Source organism: Thermobia domestica, unplaced genomic scaffold (assembly GCF_964235325.1).
Source record: "Thermobia domestica unplaced genomic scaffold, izTheDome1.hap1.1 HAP1_SCAFFOLD_149, whole genome shotgun sequence".
Lineage (NCBI taxonomy): Eukaryota > Metazoa > Arthropoda > Insecta > Zygentoma > Lepismatidae > Thermobia > Thermobia domestica.
The window spans coordinates 190,001-205,372 of record NW_027655897.1 but is presented as its reverse complement, the minus strand read 5'-3'; the positions used below and the strand labels follow the sequence as shown (position 1 = coordinate 205,372).

At 36.4% G+C, this 15,372-nt stretch overlaps 1 protein-coding gene across 4 annotated transcripts in view; it reads left to right on the top strand.

The window, feature by feature from the left end:
* The window catches only part of LOC145676400 (death-associated protein kinase 1-like), a 397,918-nt gene that overhangs the window by 288,717 nt on the left and 93,829 nt on the right, over nt 1-15,372 (top strand). For all 4 annotated transcript variants that reach the window (XM_081747256.1, XM_081747257.1, XM_081747255.1 and 1 more), the window contains exons 11-12: nt 10,226-10,423; nt 12,140-12,238. In XM_081747256.1, the coding sequence (XP_081603382.1) occupies nt 10,226-10,423; nt 12,140-12,238 (297 nt within the window). The remainder of the gene's footprint in view (nt 1-10,225; nt 10,424-12,139; nt 12,239-15,372) is intronic.

The window sequence follows — 15,372 nt, the reverse complement described above, 5'->3', positions numbered from 1 at the left end:
CACATATCAGACCACGTTCCTGACCAGTACTTGCCTTTCCGCCTAATAGTGAAGAATCCTTTCTCCTTAAAAAGAACTAGTTCTTGATTTGTGAGTTTTGATTCAAGTTTGCACATCTCTTGTGCATACAAGTGGGCGGATTTAGCATAGGGGAGATGTCCGGCAGCATGAAATATGGGAGAATTTGAATTGTTGTATTCATATATAAATCCCAGTTTTCTGATCTTTCTGCAAAGATAAACAGCATTATAAGGCCAATGCACCTAAGGAGATTAACCCACAGCTTAATTGTTCTGCTTAAAGTTCTAATTTCCTGCAAGAAATCGTTAAATTTGCTTAAAGCTTCTTTAACAGCAGGTTCTTCTAGAACATCTTGTTCATTAAAACTCTTTTCAAGAAGATCTTTAGAAATATTTTCCAAATATGCAAGAGAGCCATTTGTTTCAGGAAAACTGCTCTTCATCACTTTAACAATCGCACAAGGCTATATGCTCGGACAGCTCTTGCGTATGCGTGATCATTCAAATGTGGTTCACAGTCAGTTTACTGTAAACTGTACCCCATAGGTCTTCCAAACCACTCCCCTCCATTATCTTTCCAATAGCACCCATAAAAGACATTAATAGATATAATCCTCCTAGCCTCAGAATAATTTTTGACACTTCACTGTTGGGATTTGCTGACGCTACAATTTCAGCCGCCTTTAAAAACAATGGTTGATCGAACGTAACAATACAGGCACGGCGTTGCTTCTGACATTGTTCTGCAGCATAACTGAGAGCAGAGAAAATTTTTGATGGATTGCTAGGATCCATGTTTATAAAGGGAATTCCTAATATATATGTATCCTCACAATCTTCTCTTCTACTCATTACGGAGGTCATGAATCCATTCCACCCAGGCTGCATATCTGCGCATGCAATCCACAAAACATTCATTGGAAATATGGGGTGTACCGTTCGACATTCAATTCCTCTGGTAACTTTCAAGTCATTAAAATCTTCCACAAAAGTATTGGAGAGCCCACTACGGTGACTTTTCTTTTTTTGGCATACGAAAGAATACGAATAGTTTCAGGATTAAATGTTCCCAACGGAGTTCGCTTCACCTCCACTTCTTTTTTAACACATTTACTTAGTGTTATGCATTTTATCCCTCCATGATATTTGAGGCGAAAATTTGAGCCCGCTCGTCTTCAAACTTATCTCGCTACATGGCTAATTTTAAGAGTAACCCCTACAATATATACACCGTTGGAAAGATAATTTTATGCTCTTTAAGATTTATTTGAAACATTTTTCCATATAACAACTCACTAAGGAAATATAAGAGGAAAAACAAAATGGCGCGGGCGATTTTTTCATTTTTTTACTCTTTAGGTTAAAATTGCCAAGAAACCATTAGGTTTATGAAAAACTTTAAGAATACGAAATTATAGAACACATTTCACAGATTACGAGAAAAAAGAAGCATGTCAATATGTCCATTAGTTTTGAAGATATGGCCTTTTTTCTAAAACGCCCATTTTTTAACTTTGAGGGGGCGTGGGGGGAGAAGCTCCAGGGGGAGGGGCGGGGACTTTTGGGAAAATGTTCCTCTCATAGTGGTTTATCACTTGAGAGAAAATCAGCTTTACCCAAATTTTTTCCGAACTTTGATGTTTTTTGACCTTCATTGACTGGGCTAAAATGAAATATTGTAATATTTCAAGTGCATATCATCATTCAGTTCTGTGAGAGAGGACGTAGGAGGAAATCAGTGCCGGATTCGTGTCTCCAAAATAGTCGACAGATGTTCAGTTATTTATTTATTTATTTACCAACATAATCCCAGATACAGCTGGAATATCCAACAAATCTAAGAGATGATAACGATAACATAGGGCAATAATAATAATAATAATAATAATAATAATAATAATAATAATAATAATAATAATAATAATAATAATATAACTGACTAGAATTTATCCATTAAAATGACGTCGTAGTACAGAGTTTTATGACTCTTAAGAATTACATAAATTACAGGTGTATGGGAGCCTGTAGAACAGAGATCGTTGAAATATTGACAGTGTAGGTCGTGCTATGTGAAAAAGATCTCTGTTATCATGGGCGCCGCAAGGGAGGGTACCCCCCATCTGAGTTTTGGAACCTAAATGTGATTTTTGACATGTCTGACAAAAACTATCTGTCAATGAAGAACGGCATTAATATATTAGTCGAGTTAGCTTTCTTGGACACATTTAAAGACTTTTTAAATATAGCAAAATTAGAAAATCGGCTTCTTTGTTTCGTATATAAACTTGCACGCAGGGTGTGTCAACCCGCAGTAGCTAAGGTTATTTTCTTTAAACTTTGTTTCATTTATTGTCATTGTATAGATAAAATGTCTGGATTTTAATGTTGAGTTTGTCGAGTTATGCTCTAAAAGTATATGGGAGAATATATAAAATATTGTAAGATGGAGACATTTTCAAATGAATGTGTTTGCATTATTATCTGATTATGTAAAATATCTTTCCTTCCTATTTTCCTGACTTTACTGTCCTTTGGAGACCACGCACATTCACCTAATAGGCAGCTGTGAGATCTTATACAAGACACTACTAGCAGAGCTCAAACTAATATTATATAAACTAATACTATGTTTGCAGTAAAGCTTACAGGAATGGTTGGGGTTTAGTTCCGTACAAGGCATCCACTAAATATAACCCTTGCAAATATGAGAGTACTGTGAAACATCACACAAACCTTTGCCCTTCCCAGAAAAATTTTCTGCGGGCGCCCATGTGTATTACGTGTTTGTTTGAATGGAATTCGGAAATATAATTCTGAGAGTAGCGTTTTGGACCTGAGTTCACCATGTGTGAGTAGATATTTGAGATCACTGATTTTGTGACGAGTGTCAAGTAGTTGAATATTTAATGTTTGTAACAGTTTGTGCTTTGTCATTACGCGTATGCGATGTACACTGAAACGTACTGTAGCCAGGAAGAAGTTTAGAACTGAGTTTAGCCGGGATAGGTTTGTAGGAGCTGACGTTGTCCAGATAGGTGAACAATATTCCATTTTAGGAGAAATTATTGCCATGTAGAATTATGTTCAAGTCCGGGAAGTGGGCGAAACAGGGAAGATGTTCAGCTTCATCCCGATGTTCCTCAAACCACGCTGCAAACCTTGAACTATGTTAATAGGCGCATTATTGTCCTGAAATATGGCGTCATTGCCCGGAAACATCTGAACCATAGGATGCATATGATCTTATAAAGCAGTGATATAATCATAGCAATGGCGTAACAGAAAAACATAAGCACAGAACCCATTGAACAAGGATAATGCGGCCCACAGCATCATAGAGCAGCCGCTTTGTTTCACAGTTGGACGGAGACACTGCAAATCATAGGCTTCTTTGGGCATCCACCACATAGAAACATAACACATTATTTGAAATAAGGCAAATGACGACTCATCCGACCATATCACAGGTTTCCAATCATCAGCTGCCCTTGCTGCATGTTCGCGGTATCACTGACATCATGCTAAAGCGTTATGAATCCTTATCAGCTGTTTTGCCCGTGCAACCCCGGCCCCATATGTTTATCTTAAGTAACTAGCGGCGGACTGTGATTGTCGACACAGGCTGGGGCAACTGCTGCTTTAAATCCTCCGTCACTTGCACCGCATTCACGCTACGGTTCTGAGTGATTATCCGCTTTAATCCTTGGCGGGACCTATCACTGAAATTTTTTTCGACCACTGTTCCTCTTCGTCAATGTGGTTCTGCCTTGAGCGTTGTAGGCCATCATCACCCTGGACACTGTCCCTCGTGACACACTCAGACATACTTGCTACTCTTATCTCGCTCATATTACATAACTGAGTGCCAACAATTTGCCCTCTTTGGGAATCACAGAAGTCTCCCGTTATACACTATTTTCGTCTGTTCAGTTCACTCCATACTATCGATTTACTGCTCCTCTCGTAGTATGAAGTTCGTCCTAATGAACAGCCAATAACAGTCCGGCGTTGCGGTAATTGTCTGACCGTTGCCAACCCAGACATTTGACGTGTTTCCATTAAACTGAAAGTATCTGTATTTACAGCTGCCAAACTATACTATGCATAAGAATAGGAAGTCTTAGAGAACAATCTATTCGTCTCGAGAGGTATCAGAGCAAAGAACGGTTAGAATAGTAGAAAATGTGTTTTATTTGAAAAGATCTGAACGCACAACACACATCACTGGTGGAAACTTATTTGAGGAACAGAGTACAAATTCACGGATTTGGTCCAAAATTACTGTATAACATCATGGTAGGTGGAAGTGATCCAAATATAGTGCCTGCGAGACGTCCCAAACATTGTATGAGAGCAGGTAACAGGTCTCACAACTAAGGATTGTCTGTCGGGGGCGTGGTATCTCAGTCTCCCAAGTCTTGGCGTAGCTGGAAGATTCTTGTTGTCGGAGCCTGATTGTTAAGCTCGATGTTTCCTCATGTGCTCGATACGTCTTAAGTCTAGAGAACTAACAAACCAGGTTGAAAAGCGTATCTAATAGAACACACCGGATTGCCCCTACGGTGGGGGGCTCATGTTATCTTGCTGGAAGGTGTCTCACAAAGTGTGCAGATAAGGTCGGAGGACGGGATTGACGACTTCACAAATGCATGAAGCACTAATTCTACTCCTCTGAATGAAGACCATAGGCAAGCAGTATGTGTAATTTATTGACTTCCATAGTGCTAGGCATGGGTCCTATATGGCGAGTGCGAACACACGCTGGGTTTCCTGCTTACATCTACGTCACGGACAAGTGTACGTCCGCCAGAAATAACTCCCATCACTGAATACTATTGTCTTTCATTCGCCTCGCCACTGCAGTCTTTTTCAACGCCATTGAAGACGTTTTTTAACGATGAACAGATATCGTGCAAGAGGAGAGCAGGAACGTAGCCCTCCCTTCAACAATGGAATTTTTATTGTTCGTAGGCTCACATAGGGGGACACACACATAGCTTTGACTACACGGACGGTTGCCATCCTATCTGTTCAGCTGGCCCAAATGATTCTTCCATCGAGTTGCTGTGGTGGGTCATGAGGACATTTGGTCGCATGTCTGGTGAGGAAACTCTCTGCCTCTATCGTACACATCACCGATGAACCACTGATAATTCTGACGTACTATCCCTGCACTTTCGCATCCCCACTGTATGGCCGCACTTGAAGTAACTTAGTTGCACAACATCACAATAGTTGCACTGATGTAATTCTGGTATTGGCAGGCTCAGATTGTAAATCACATAAAATGGATTCCCTTACACAACTACACTTCTCTTTGTCAGACTACTGGTAGCATGCTGTCGCCAAACGTTAAAATCCATTCTGCCCTCTACGATGGCCGGTAGGCTGAAACCTTCAACATACATGAAATCAGCATGCTGTTTGTATACACACATTCTGCAGTGTGAGATGCATTCGACTCTATGTATACAGGATATTCTTAAATGCGCTTGTATAAGTATATACATTCCTCTTGGTAAAAATTGGAACACCAACAGGGATTTGCGAGAATTCTTCCCAACTTGTAAATAATTTCAGCAAGATAGTACTGTGTGGGCCAGCAGCACGCTCCGTTCTGTGCCGGAGTAATACCGTGCCAGATCACTCAGTTAGCGGGGCACGAATAAGCGAATAGGAAACATGTGGACAATATTGATAATGACTTGTTAATGTCAAAGGAACAATGTGAACAGAGACAGCGTTTGAACAGGACTGTATTTTCAGCCTACAGAAAAGCAGCTTTTCGTACTGCAAAATTTGTGGGTGCATAGCATGCTGCCACGATAGTAATGCTTGTGTTGAAACACTAGACAGAAAGAATCGTAAGCAGAAGACCACAACGCTGGATGACTTATATATATATATGGCCATGCAGCGTTGTCTGCAATGTTAGCTCGATGTTGAACCGCGATATTTAGTATGGAATTATCTATGTGAAGGTTCGACGTCTTCAACGTAACGCTGGACTGACGGAACACATATCTTTCCATTAGTTTTCATTGATCCAGAAACACCAATACCATATGCCACAGTGGGTGCGTGAACACCGTCGTTACTGATCAGAGTGGCACGTTCATATGTTCCGAAGAGTTCAACTTCAGCTTATCCTTTATTGCGTCCTAGTGAGCGCATTTTACCAGCTGCATTGTCTAACGGTTTGAGACACCGTTGAATGCTACACGCAATCTTTGCTCCTACGAATTGAGAGTAACGCCACCTGTGATCACTACATCTGGGAACGTCGCGACTATAGCCTTTCTTCAGACAATGCTTGGCTACGAGTATCCCGAAATGTGCAAGCCTTCGTCGAGGAATGATGTATGCTTCTGCTTCTCTAGCCTGCACAGTCACCAATTGATAATCTTTTGTGGGACATGGTGAACACATGCTAGATCCTTTGGCAGAGAGAATCAATGTTCTGTGCAAATGTATAAAGAAGTCTTGACAGACACTTCCTCAGGGAAGCATCCAACGCCTCTTTTATTCGATATCATGACGTAAAGGACATAATCGCGGAACGTTAAATTGGTGGTCTTTTAACCTTGTCGAATGTGTTTGCTCTTATTATTGCCGAAAATAGACATCACTTATATAAGTACAATTCAGGAGGAATATATATATATATATATATATATATATATATATATATATTCCTCCTAAGTTATACTTTATAAGTGATGTCTAATTTCGACAATAATAATAATAACCTATACCAAATTTAATTTTCTATTGACATATTTTAACAAAAGTAGGAAGAAAAACTATCTTTTTAAAGAGAAGGTGGAAGAGTTTTCTCTTTCTCTTTCTTGGATTTGTATAATAACTGCAGAATCGGATTTAGAGGTACTCATCCTTCCAAATGCTTGCGTGCGAATCCCTGAAATTTACCACCACTACTCCAGAAAAATATAAGGAGAGGATACCGAAACTGGCTGTGTTAAAACAAAAACTTTGCAGACTAAATTTGATTTAATTTAGCGTTCTTAAAAGTATCACTATGGTATAATTAAAGTTTGAGTGTGCCTTGAGAATGAAAAATTGTCCACCTCAAAACTTGAGCCATTAAACCCACCTGTAGGTCTCTGTGATTGAATCCTTAAAGACACCATATCAATATGTCATGGTACGTATGGGGCTGCGGGGTAATCTGTTATACATCTAATTCTCTTGACACCAAGAGTCATAACAAATATCATATTGTAATATTTTATGTAGGTAGAGACAATAATGGACCAGGAATCTAGCCCTTCACCGATTTATTTATAAAAGTACAAAATAGTCTTTGTGTTTTACAAAGTTAATATATCAGAATCTCTCTTACGACCAGAGGTGAAGGAAGTAACGTTTGATGCGGGAACCCCTTCGTTCATGGCACCCACCGAGGTGTTTTGTAGCGACTCCAGTTTGTAATCCTAAGAAACCTCCTCGGCTCATGGCAGCCTCGTGAGGTATGGTTTTTGTGTTGAGGAATCCCCTTCGCTTCAAAACAGCCTCCAGGAATGTTAGGATAGGTAGAGCCCTTAGTCCAGTGCGACCTCCAAGACTGTTGTGGGTTGGCAATCAGTGGTCAACTGATCCCTCCTTCTTCTGTGGTTCGTCTTTTATAGGCCCTCTTCAGGTGGCTCGTCTTCTTTCGGTTCCCATCGTGTTGATCTTCGTGTCTTCCTGTTCAGTGTATCGTCTGCTTTTTATAAACGTTAGGACGTGTCGTCTATAAACATGTGCTCATGTTGTGATGTGGGATCCTTACAGTATAAATTAAAATTACACTCTCAGTTTTGTCGTATAACTTGGACATTCTTATTTCACTTTCGGAAGATTAAAGTTTGTTCAATTAATTTGCGTGAATTCTGTCTGATAGCAGACAAAGTGTATATTTTCCTTCGTGATAAATATCCTCATTTGTTACAGTTGTGTTTTGAGTTTTTGTCTATCGTATATTTCGCACTTTTTTGACTTTTATTCTTTAATATACGTGGTCTTAATTCCACTAATTTTTAAGCCCATAACATATCGCTGAAAAAGAAAGAAAAAAAAAACTACAAACTAATTTCTTGTTGAAAGTTAGAGAGCGCTTTATTTTCCTTTCGTCGAAGTTCGTGTTCTGGAATGAATCTACAGGCTCCATACATCATTCTTTTTTCCAGATCTCAAGGATTAGGCAGAACAAAAAGAGCGTCTGATTCTCCTGAATAGTGCGTCATCTGGGAAAAGGAAAAGAATAAAATTATCCTTAAAATTCTCAAGGGCAAACACGGTATGAGTAGAACAACACTGGAAGAACAGCTCGTACTACATGTAGTGGTCGAATTTGGCCGGTATGAGCCAATATTAGATATTGTTTCTAAATGAAGATGCCAAAATGATACCAGCTGTAAAATATAAAATAAGCTGTGCTATATTGAAGTAATGCCCAAGTATTCACTAGTTTATTAGCCATTGCGTCCTCCCTGTCTCATTTTTCTTTCTTGCTCGTTTGAGTTGCTTTTATTGTAGTGCTAAAATCGCCAATAAAATTAGAAAATAACTTAACGGGATACAGAAATTACTACATGGATTATCTAAGTTCCTCAGGCGCGTGTTTGGTAACATATGAATATAAACAAGCTTATATTGGAATGAGAGAAATAAATGTGTCAACGAGAATTGTAGAACATACGAGAGGCTCCAAGGATAAAAATCTTGCGGTGTCAGAATTGTTTGAACATTTTCCTTCGACCAAGCATACCAGTAATAAGGATCAGTTACTCCACAAGACTTCGTCGCAAATCGAAAACGCTACTCATAAATCATACTATTTACATTAGAACTAAGGAGCCGGAACTAAATCTTGATCAAGAATCGCTGGATAAAAGCTGGGAGCTAATGTAAGTAGCTCTGAAAATTAATAATTACAGTAGTTTCCCTTAGTTAAAAAATGAAATCTGACCAAAGCAAATCACTTTTAATAAATAATAGTGTTAAAGTTTCGACAATGATACTTTGCCGAAACTGTAACTCTATTATTTGTTAAAAGTGATTTGCTTTGAAGCAATGATAAATTGCCGAAACTGTAACACTATTATTTAACAAAAGAAACACTGACCAAAGCTTAAAACCCACTGTATTTTAAATTATAATATGTAACGGTTTCGGATATCTAATATATTTTCATTTATGTTCAATAGTGTCTGAAGAAGGATATGTTAGATATCCGAAACCGTTACTTATTATAATTTAAAATACAGTGGATTTTAAGCTTTGGTCAGTGTTTCTTTTGTTAAAATAATCAATCCAAAGCCATGGATAGTCTTACTATTATTTATTAAAAGTGATTTGCTTCGAGGCAATGATACATTGCCAAAACTGTAACAATATTATTTATTAAAAGTGATTTGCTTCGAGGCAATGATACATTGCCAAAACTGTAACTCTATTATTTATTAAAAGTGATTTGCTTCGAGGCAATGATACAGTGCCAAAACTGTAACAATATTATTTATTAAAAGTGATTTGCTTTGAGGCAGTGATACATTGCCGAAACTGTAACACTTTTATTTATTAAAAGTGATTTGCTTTGAGCAATGATACATTGCCGAAACTGTAACACTGTTATTTATTAAAAGTGATTTGCTTTGGTCAGATTTTATTTTTTAATTAAGGCAAAGAAGTACCGAAGTTCGAATGAACGACATTCATACAGTGATTTCATGTTTGCACCCACATTTTTCACAGCAGCTAGAAAACTTATATCAGTTTCTTACAAGTAATGTTCTAAGAGAATGACTGACAACCTTACATTACGAAGGAACATATGCAGGAAAATACTTTTGTTATTAATAACAGTTTTCGAATATGTATTTTTATGTGACAGTTTTAATTTTAGGAAAGTGTGCAGTGACTTTGAAAAGTTGTATCCGTCAAATAATAGTAAAAAGCATCATGTAACATCTATTCGATTTAAACATTCAAAAATGAGATCCTCCATAGAAGATACCAGAAAATTGTAAGGCAACAAAATTATAAGAATCTAATTAAAAGAAGCATACACTAGCTACGTAAACAAGTATTTTCTTATTTATACATAGTGGCGTACAAAATGTATAAAACATATTGTAATATATTATTGTAGTATATACAAATTGTATTGACATTTTAAATAAATGGATAATTTGACGTTCCAGCATGGAGAAACAGCGGCACACATAGCAGCAGGGCAGGGCCAAACTGAAATATTACAGTTGCTTCAAAAACATGAAGCTAATCTGAACGCTGCTGATAATCAGGGAGATACGCCTATATTTTGGGCAGCACGGCAGGGTCAAGTAAATGTGATTCTTCAGTTAGCATCGGCAGGAGTTCCTGTTGGAGCGTTGAATAAAGTAAGTGTGTGACATAGTTGATTGAGTATGTACAAAACTTTAGGAGTAAGTTCTGATATTATAATATTATATCTTAACTATGTACTCGTACTGTTAGAAATCATTCCACAGATTAAAAAAAAAAAAATTGAAACAGAATTTCTAAAATTTGCTTACAAATATATCTAGTATTTCCTGTTTTGTTAAATTTTAGATGTCAGCAACAAAATTCCATAACAATTCCATACTTGTTATTTTGAGACGTCCATACCAAAGGTACCAAGTTTATTATTGCTCTTTTGATATAAAGAAAACGTAGTTCTCGGTAGTTATACCTTGAATTATTTTCACTGTAGACAAAGTTATTGACAAGCAAATGCATGAAGTGGTTGGTGTCCATTGTTAATGGCTGTACAGACATATTCAAATTTGACAATTAGCTGTTGAAAAGTCTCATACTCGACAACAGACAAAGCCTCCCCTCCCCTCCCTCCCCCGCTATTTTTTCTTTCTTCCTCGAAATGTTTATCCTGTCCAGTCTTTATTTGTGACTTTGAAAGCTTTTGGTAGAATATTGTTGGACAATGCTTCACATTTTTAGTTCTACGTTTGTTTCTGGGTATGGGAAAAATCGAAGGCGTCCTCTTAAATTTGTTCTTAACTAACAGAGTGTAATATGCTGAACTGAGAACGTATTTGAAATTAATGCAACATGTGACAAAATTTGAGATAAATCTTTTCGCCCATACAACACAGATGTAGAACATAACTACTTTTTTCTTTCTTTCTTAATATGGGTAGGTTTCAGTTCTTATAGCCAAGATCAGGTGGAATAGATATACAGGAATACTTTACATAACACGTTTAATTGGTTCCAAGAATCATCCACACTGAATAAAAACACGTTGTTCGAGGTCTGTTTACTATAAACTTTAAATTGAATTAGTTCATCACAGAAATTTAGAACAATAAACAATTGTAAAAATGAATGAAAAAATACATGTGTATTTCGTCAGTTACAATGATTAATGGGTGTGGGTAAGTATGAAAGAAATGGATCGAATGAGAATGTGGGAGGAACGGGAGAACCCGGAGAAAATACACGGAGATGATGTTGCTTACCACACAAACCAACATTGCCTTGGATCGAATTAGGGGTCTCCTCGTATCAGAGGTGAAAGCCCTACTACTAAACCACTATACTCCCACTTAATGTTTACTTTTGGTGATAGTTGGGTAGGGGAAACTCAAAGAGCTGTGACGTGAATCCAGCGTTTTGTTGACGTCAGGAATTATAGTCATTATTTGTGCAAATCGAACTTAAAATATGCTGTAGCCGTATTTAAAAAAGAAAAATTATTCTGACGAAAATCTTACTTATAAGGAATGCTATACTATAATTATTACAGGAGATGGATTCTTAAATACAAATAAAATATTAAATTTGGAAACTTATATGATTTTTTAAAACGTGTTCCCTGAATACATAATTTGCCACACAAATCCTTTGTTTTATAAGTCCCTAAATTTTATTAGTATATTTACAATATTGTATTAAATTGATCATAAGAATGAGTTGAAACGCTTTCTTCGAATTTAACTTTTTTTTTTCTTCGAAATTTCAATTTGATTACGGTTTTCACTTTCCTAAATATAATCACATTATATTACAGTGTATTTTAGTGTGTTAAAATGTTAGTGATTATATTGTATTGACGTAATTATTTCATCTTACAGAGTGGAGAAACATGTTTACATGTGGCGTGTAGATATGGTCATACTGCAGTTGTACAGCAATTATGTCTGCTTCCAATAAATCTCGATCATCAAGATGAGGTATGGATAATTGTTACTGTTCATGACAATTTTCGAGATGTCCCCTTTTTCACATTTTCTAATTAATGTTGTTTTAAATGTAAAAGTTACTGTTTCTTCTTTACATGCTGTTATATGACTCAATGTTGGCTAGTATTGAAGGAAATTGTAGTTGAAACATGTAAGTTTAAAAAAAAATGAATTTAGCTGTTTCTCCTATAAATGTATGGCAAATCTAAGTATAATTCAAAACCAGTATTTCAAGAATATTCTGGAAAATGAAACAAAATTAAATCTTTAGCCACATGGTTATGGCCAATACCCTAAAGAAGATGAATTTCAGGTGAATGAAGAAATAATTGATCGTAGAAACCCAGGAGCACAACGTTGTCCTTCACAAACTAGTATAATCTGTGATCAAACCAAATAACCTTCGTACCGGAAGTGAGCGCTCAACTACTGACCATTCATGTCCCCAAAATAATATATTAGAGAGAATTGGTGTAACTTCTAACTTGGAATTTCGAAAATTCTGATTGGTACTTCGCTGTATAACATGCTTTTAAAAACTATTTTTTTTTTAAAGTTCTAACTAAGAATACATTTTTCAATGTCAAAAGGAACAAATACATAACACTTTTAACACATAATTTCGAAATAGTAATTAATATAATATTTTTTTTTCTTTCTCTTTCTTTCTTTCTTTCATATGTTTCAATGCACCGTTTTTGTTTTGATCATTTGATATGCCTAAACAAGAAACAAGTTGCTGTCGTGATTGGAATATTGAATTAAATATTATTTATTAAAATAAAACACGTTTTAAATTCAAAATTAACTGCCATTTTTTTCGCTGGCGTATTTGTTAGCTTATCAAGAGACATGTTAACTATTTAGCTTGATTTAAATTACCACATTGTTAAATCTACAGTGTATACTAACTTCTTGATTGTTAATTTAAATGTAAATTTCCCGTATTATTTAGCAACACTTTCCCTTTTTTCCATACCCAACAGATGGGCCTTGCATATAATTTTAAATAAAACCTTCCTCCTTATTTAAGCTGCTTTTCCTTGACATATTGTTTTGATTTCCTGAAAAAGCTTTCCTGGAAGCCTTTTCTGTCTCCTCAGAAGAAAAAAAATTGCGTGTTTTGCTATGATTGATCTCCCTATGAAATCATATTTTAGTCCCCTAATATACGCCTCTTTGATCTCTTCTCTACAGTTCTTCAGTATCTTGTAAATGTGTATAGCACCTAAAAAATGTAATTCGTTTCAATTAATATTCGTCGCGTAGCTTAAATAAACTAATTACATTATATCATGGTCATCCCGAACTTTCCACTAAAAGTATTATAATAAATTGTTAACATTTTATTAATGTAAATACTACAACAAATATAATTAAATAGTATTAAGTGCTAACAAAATAACTTATAAAATTTATAATGCTTAAACCAATTACACATATTTACATGGGCAATACTAATAGTCAATACAGTAAATATACATATTTTCTGTTATCTTCATCTGGTTGTTTGTAAATAAACAAAGATATAAGTTAGTTGTCATTCTGATTAATTATGCATCTAGTAATAACTTTTCTTTTATTATATTTCTTGATTAATATTTCAGGTAATAATCTTTCTCAGAAGTATCGTTCTTTAGTAATACTTCTGGTAAAATAACTCTTTACGTGGTACTTCAAACAGTTGAATCTGTGTCAATTGAGTACATATTCGTATGTTATATGCGTTTTTAACTAACTAATTCTATGGTCTATGGAACCCGGAGGTTCAATGCCGCGTTCACAAAAGCTCCCCATCGACTTCTATCCTTAGCCAACTGGATCCAGTTTCTACTTTGTATTTCTATTTCTACGTGATCCGTGTTAATATTGTCCTCCCATCTGCACCTAGGCTTCCTAATGGTCGTTTTCCGGCTGGTCTTCCAGTTAAGACATTGAAAGCGTTCTTACTTTCTTCCATCCTAGCTACATGGCCTGCCCACCTGAGCCTCCTAGACTTGATAACCCTAACAATGTTCGAGAAACTGTATAAATTATGTAATTCCTCGTTGTGAAGTTTCCGCCATTCCCCATTCTCGTTCCTCTTGGGTCCGAATATTTGTCTCAGGATCTTGTGCTCAAATACTTTCAGTCTATGTTCTTCCCTCAGAGTAGGCGACCACGTTTCGAAACCATACAGAACGACAGACGTGATTATCGTTTTATATATTTTAACCTTTAAATTCCTCAACAGAATTCGCGATGAAAAAAGGTTTTGAACCGAATAATAACACGAAATCCCTGCTTTTAGTCGACATTTAGTTTCTTCGTGAATTTGGTTTTGGTCTGTTAATATTGATCCTAGATATTTGAAAGTATCTAATTCATTGAAAGCATTCTTTGACATTTTAAAGCATCCATAATTTGCAGTATTACGATCTCGACGGACTTCCATGTATTTAGTTTTCTCTGCATTTACTTCTAAACCCAAGTCCCCGCAAGCGTTTAATAAGACCTCTGCATTTCTTTCTGTTGTTCTCCTATCATGTATTATATGCGTTTTTAGTAACAATATAATTAATATTTAGATGATGGTTGATATTTGTGAGCGCGGACGCGTACCGTCTGAAATTGAACTTAGTTTTCCTTCCTTTATTTTTTTCTTGTTGAAATCCTGAAATCAATACAAATAAAGGTTTCATTCTTCCTTCGTATATTATACTCGCTGAAGAAAGAAGTTAAGTACCTGGAAGAATTGGTCCTATATTGACGTGATTTTGTATACGTGCATACCATCGGCGGGAATGTAAATGGTCACAGTTTCAGTGAATTGTGACGGTTAGAATAGTACACAGAGTACATTAGTATTGTCACCACGTGACCGTGTTATTAGGCCTGATATGGTATAGTGAGCATTGCGAAGGTCCACGAAAAATGACACGGGCTCTTGTGAGACAACGTTACCACTATTTGACAGATTTTGAAAGGGGATCATAATGGTTTGCATGTGACTGGCTAATCGAATCGTGCAATGTTCAGGCATGTAGGGGATTTAAATGTGACAATAACCCGATGTTGGACTAAATGATAATGTGAGGGGTAACCTACTGGTTGTTAAGGTTCCGGTCGACTAAGTCAAATCAAAC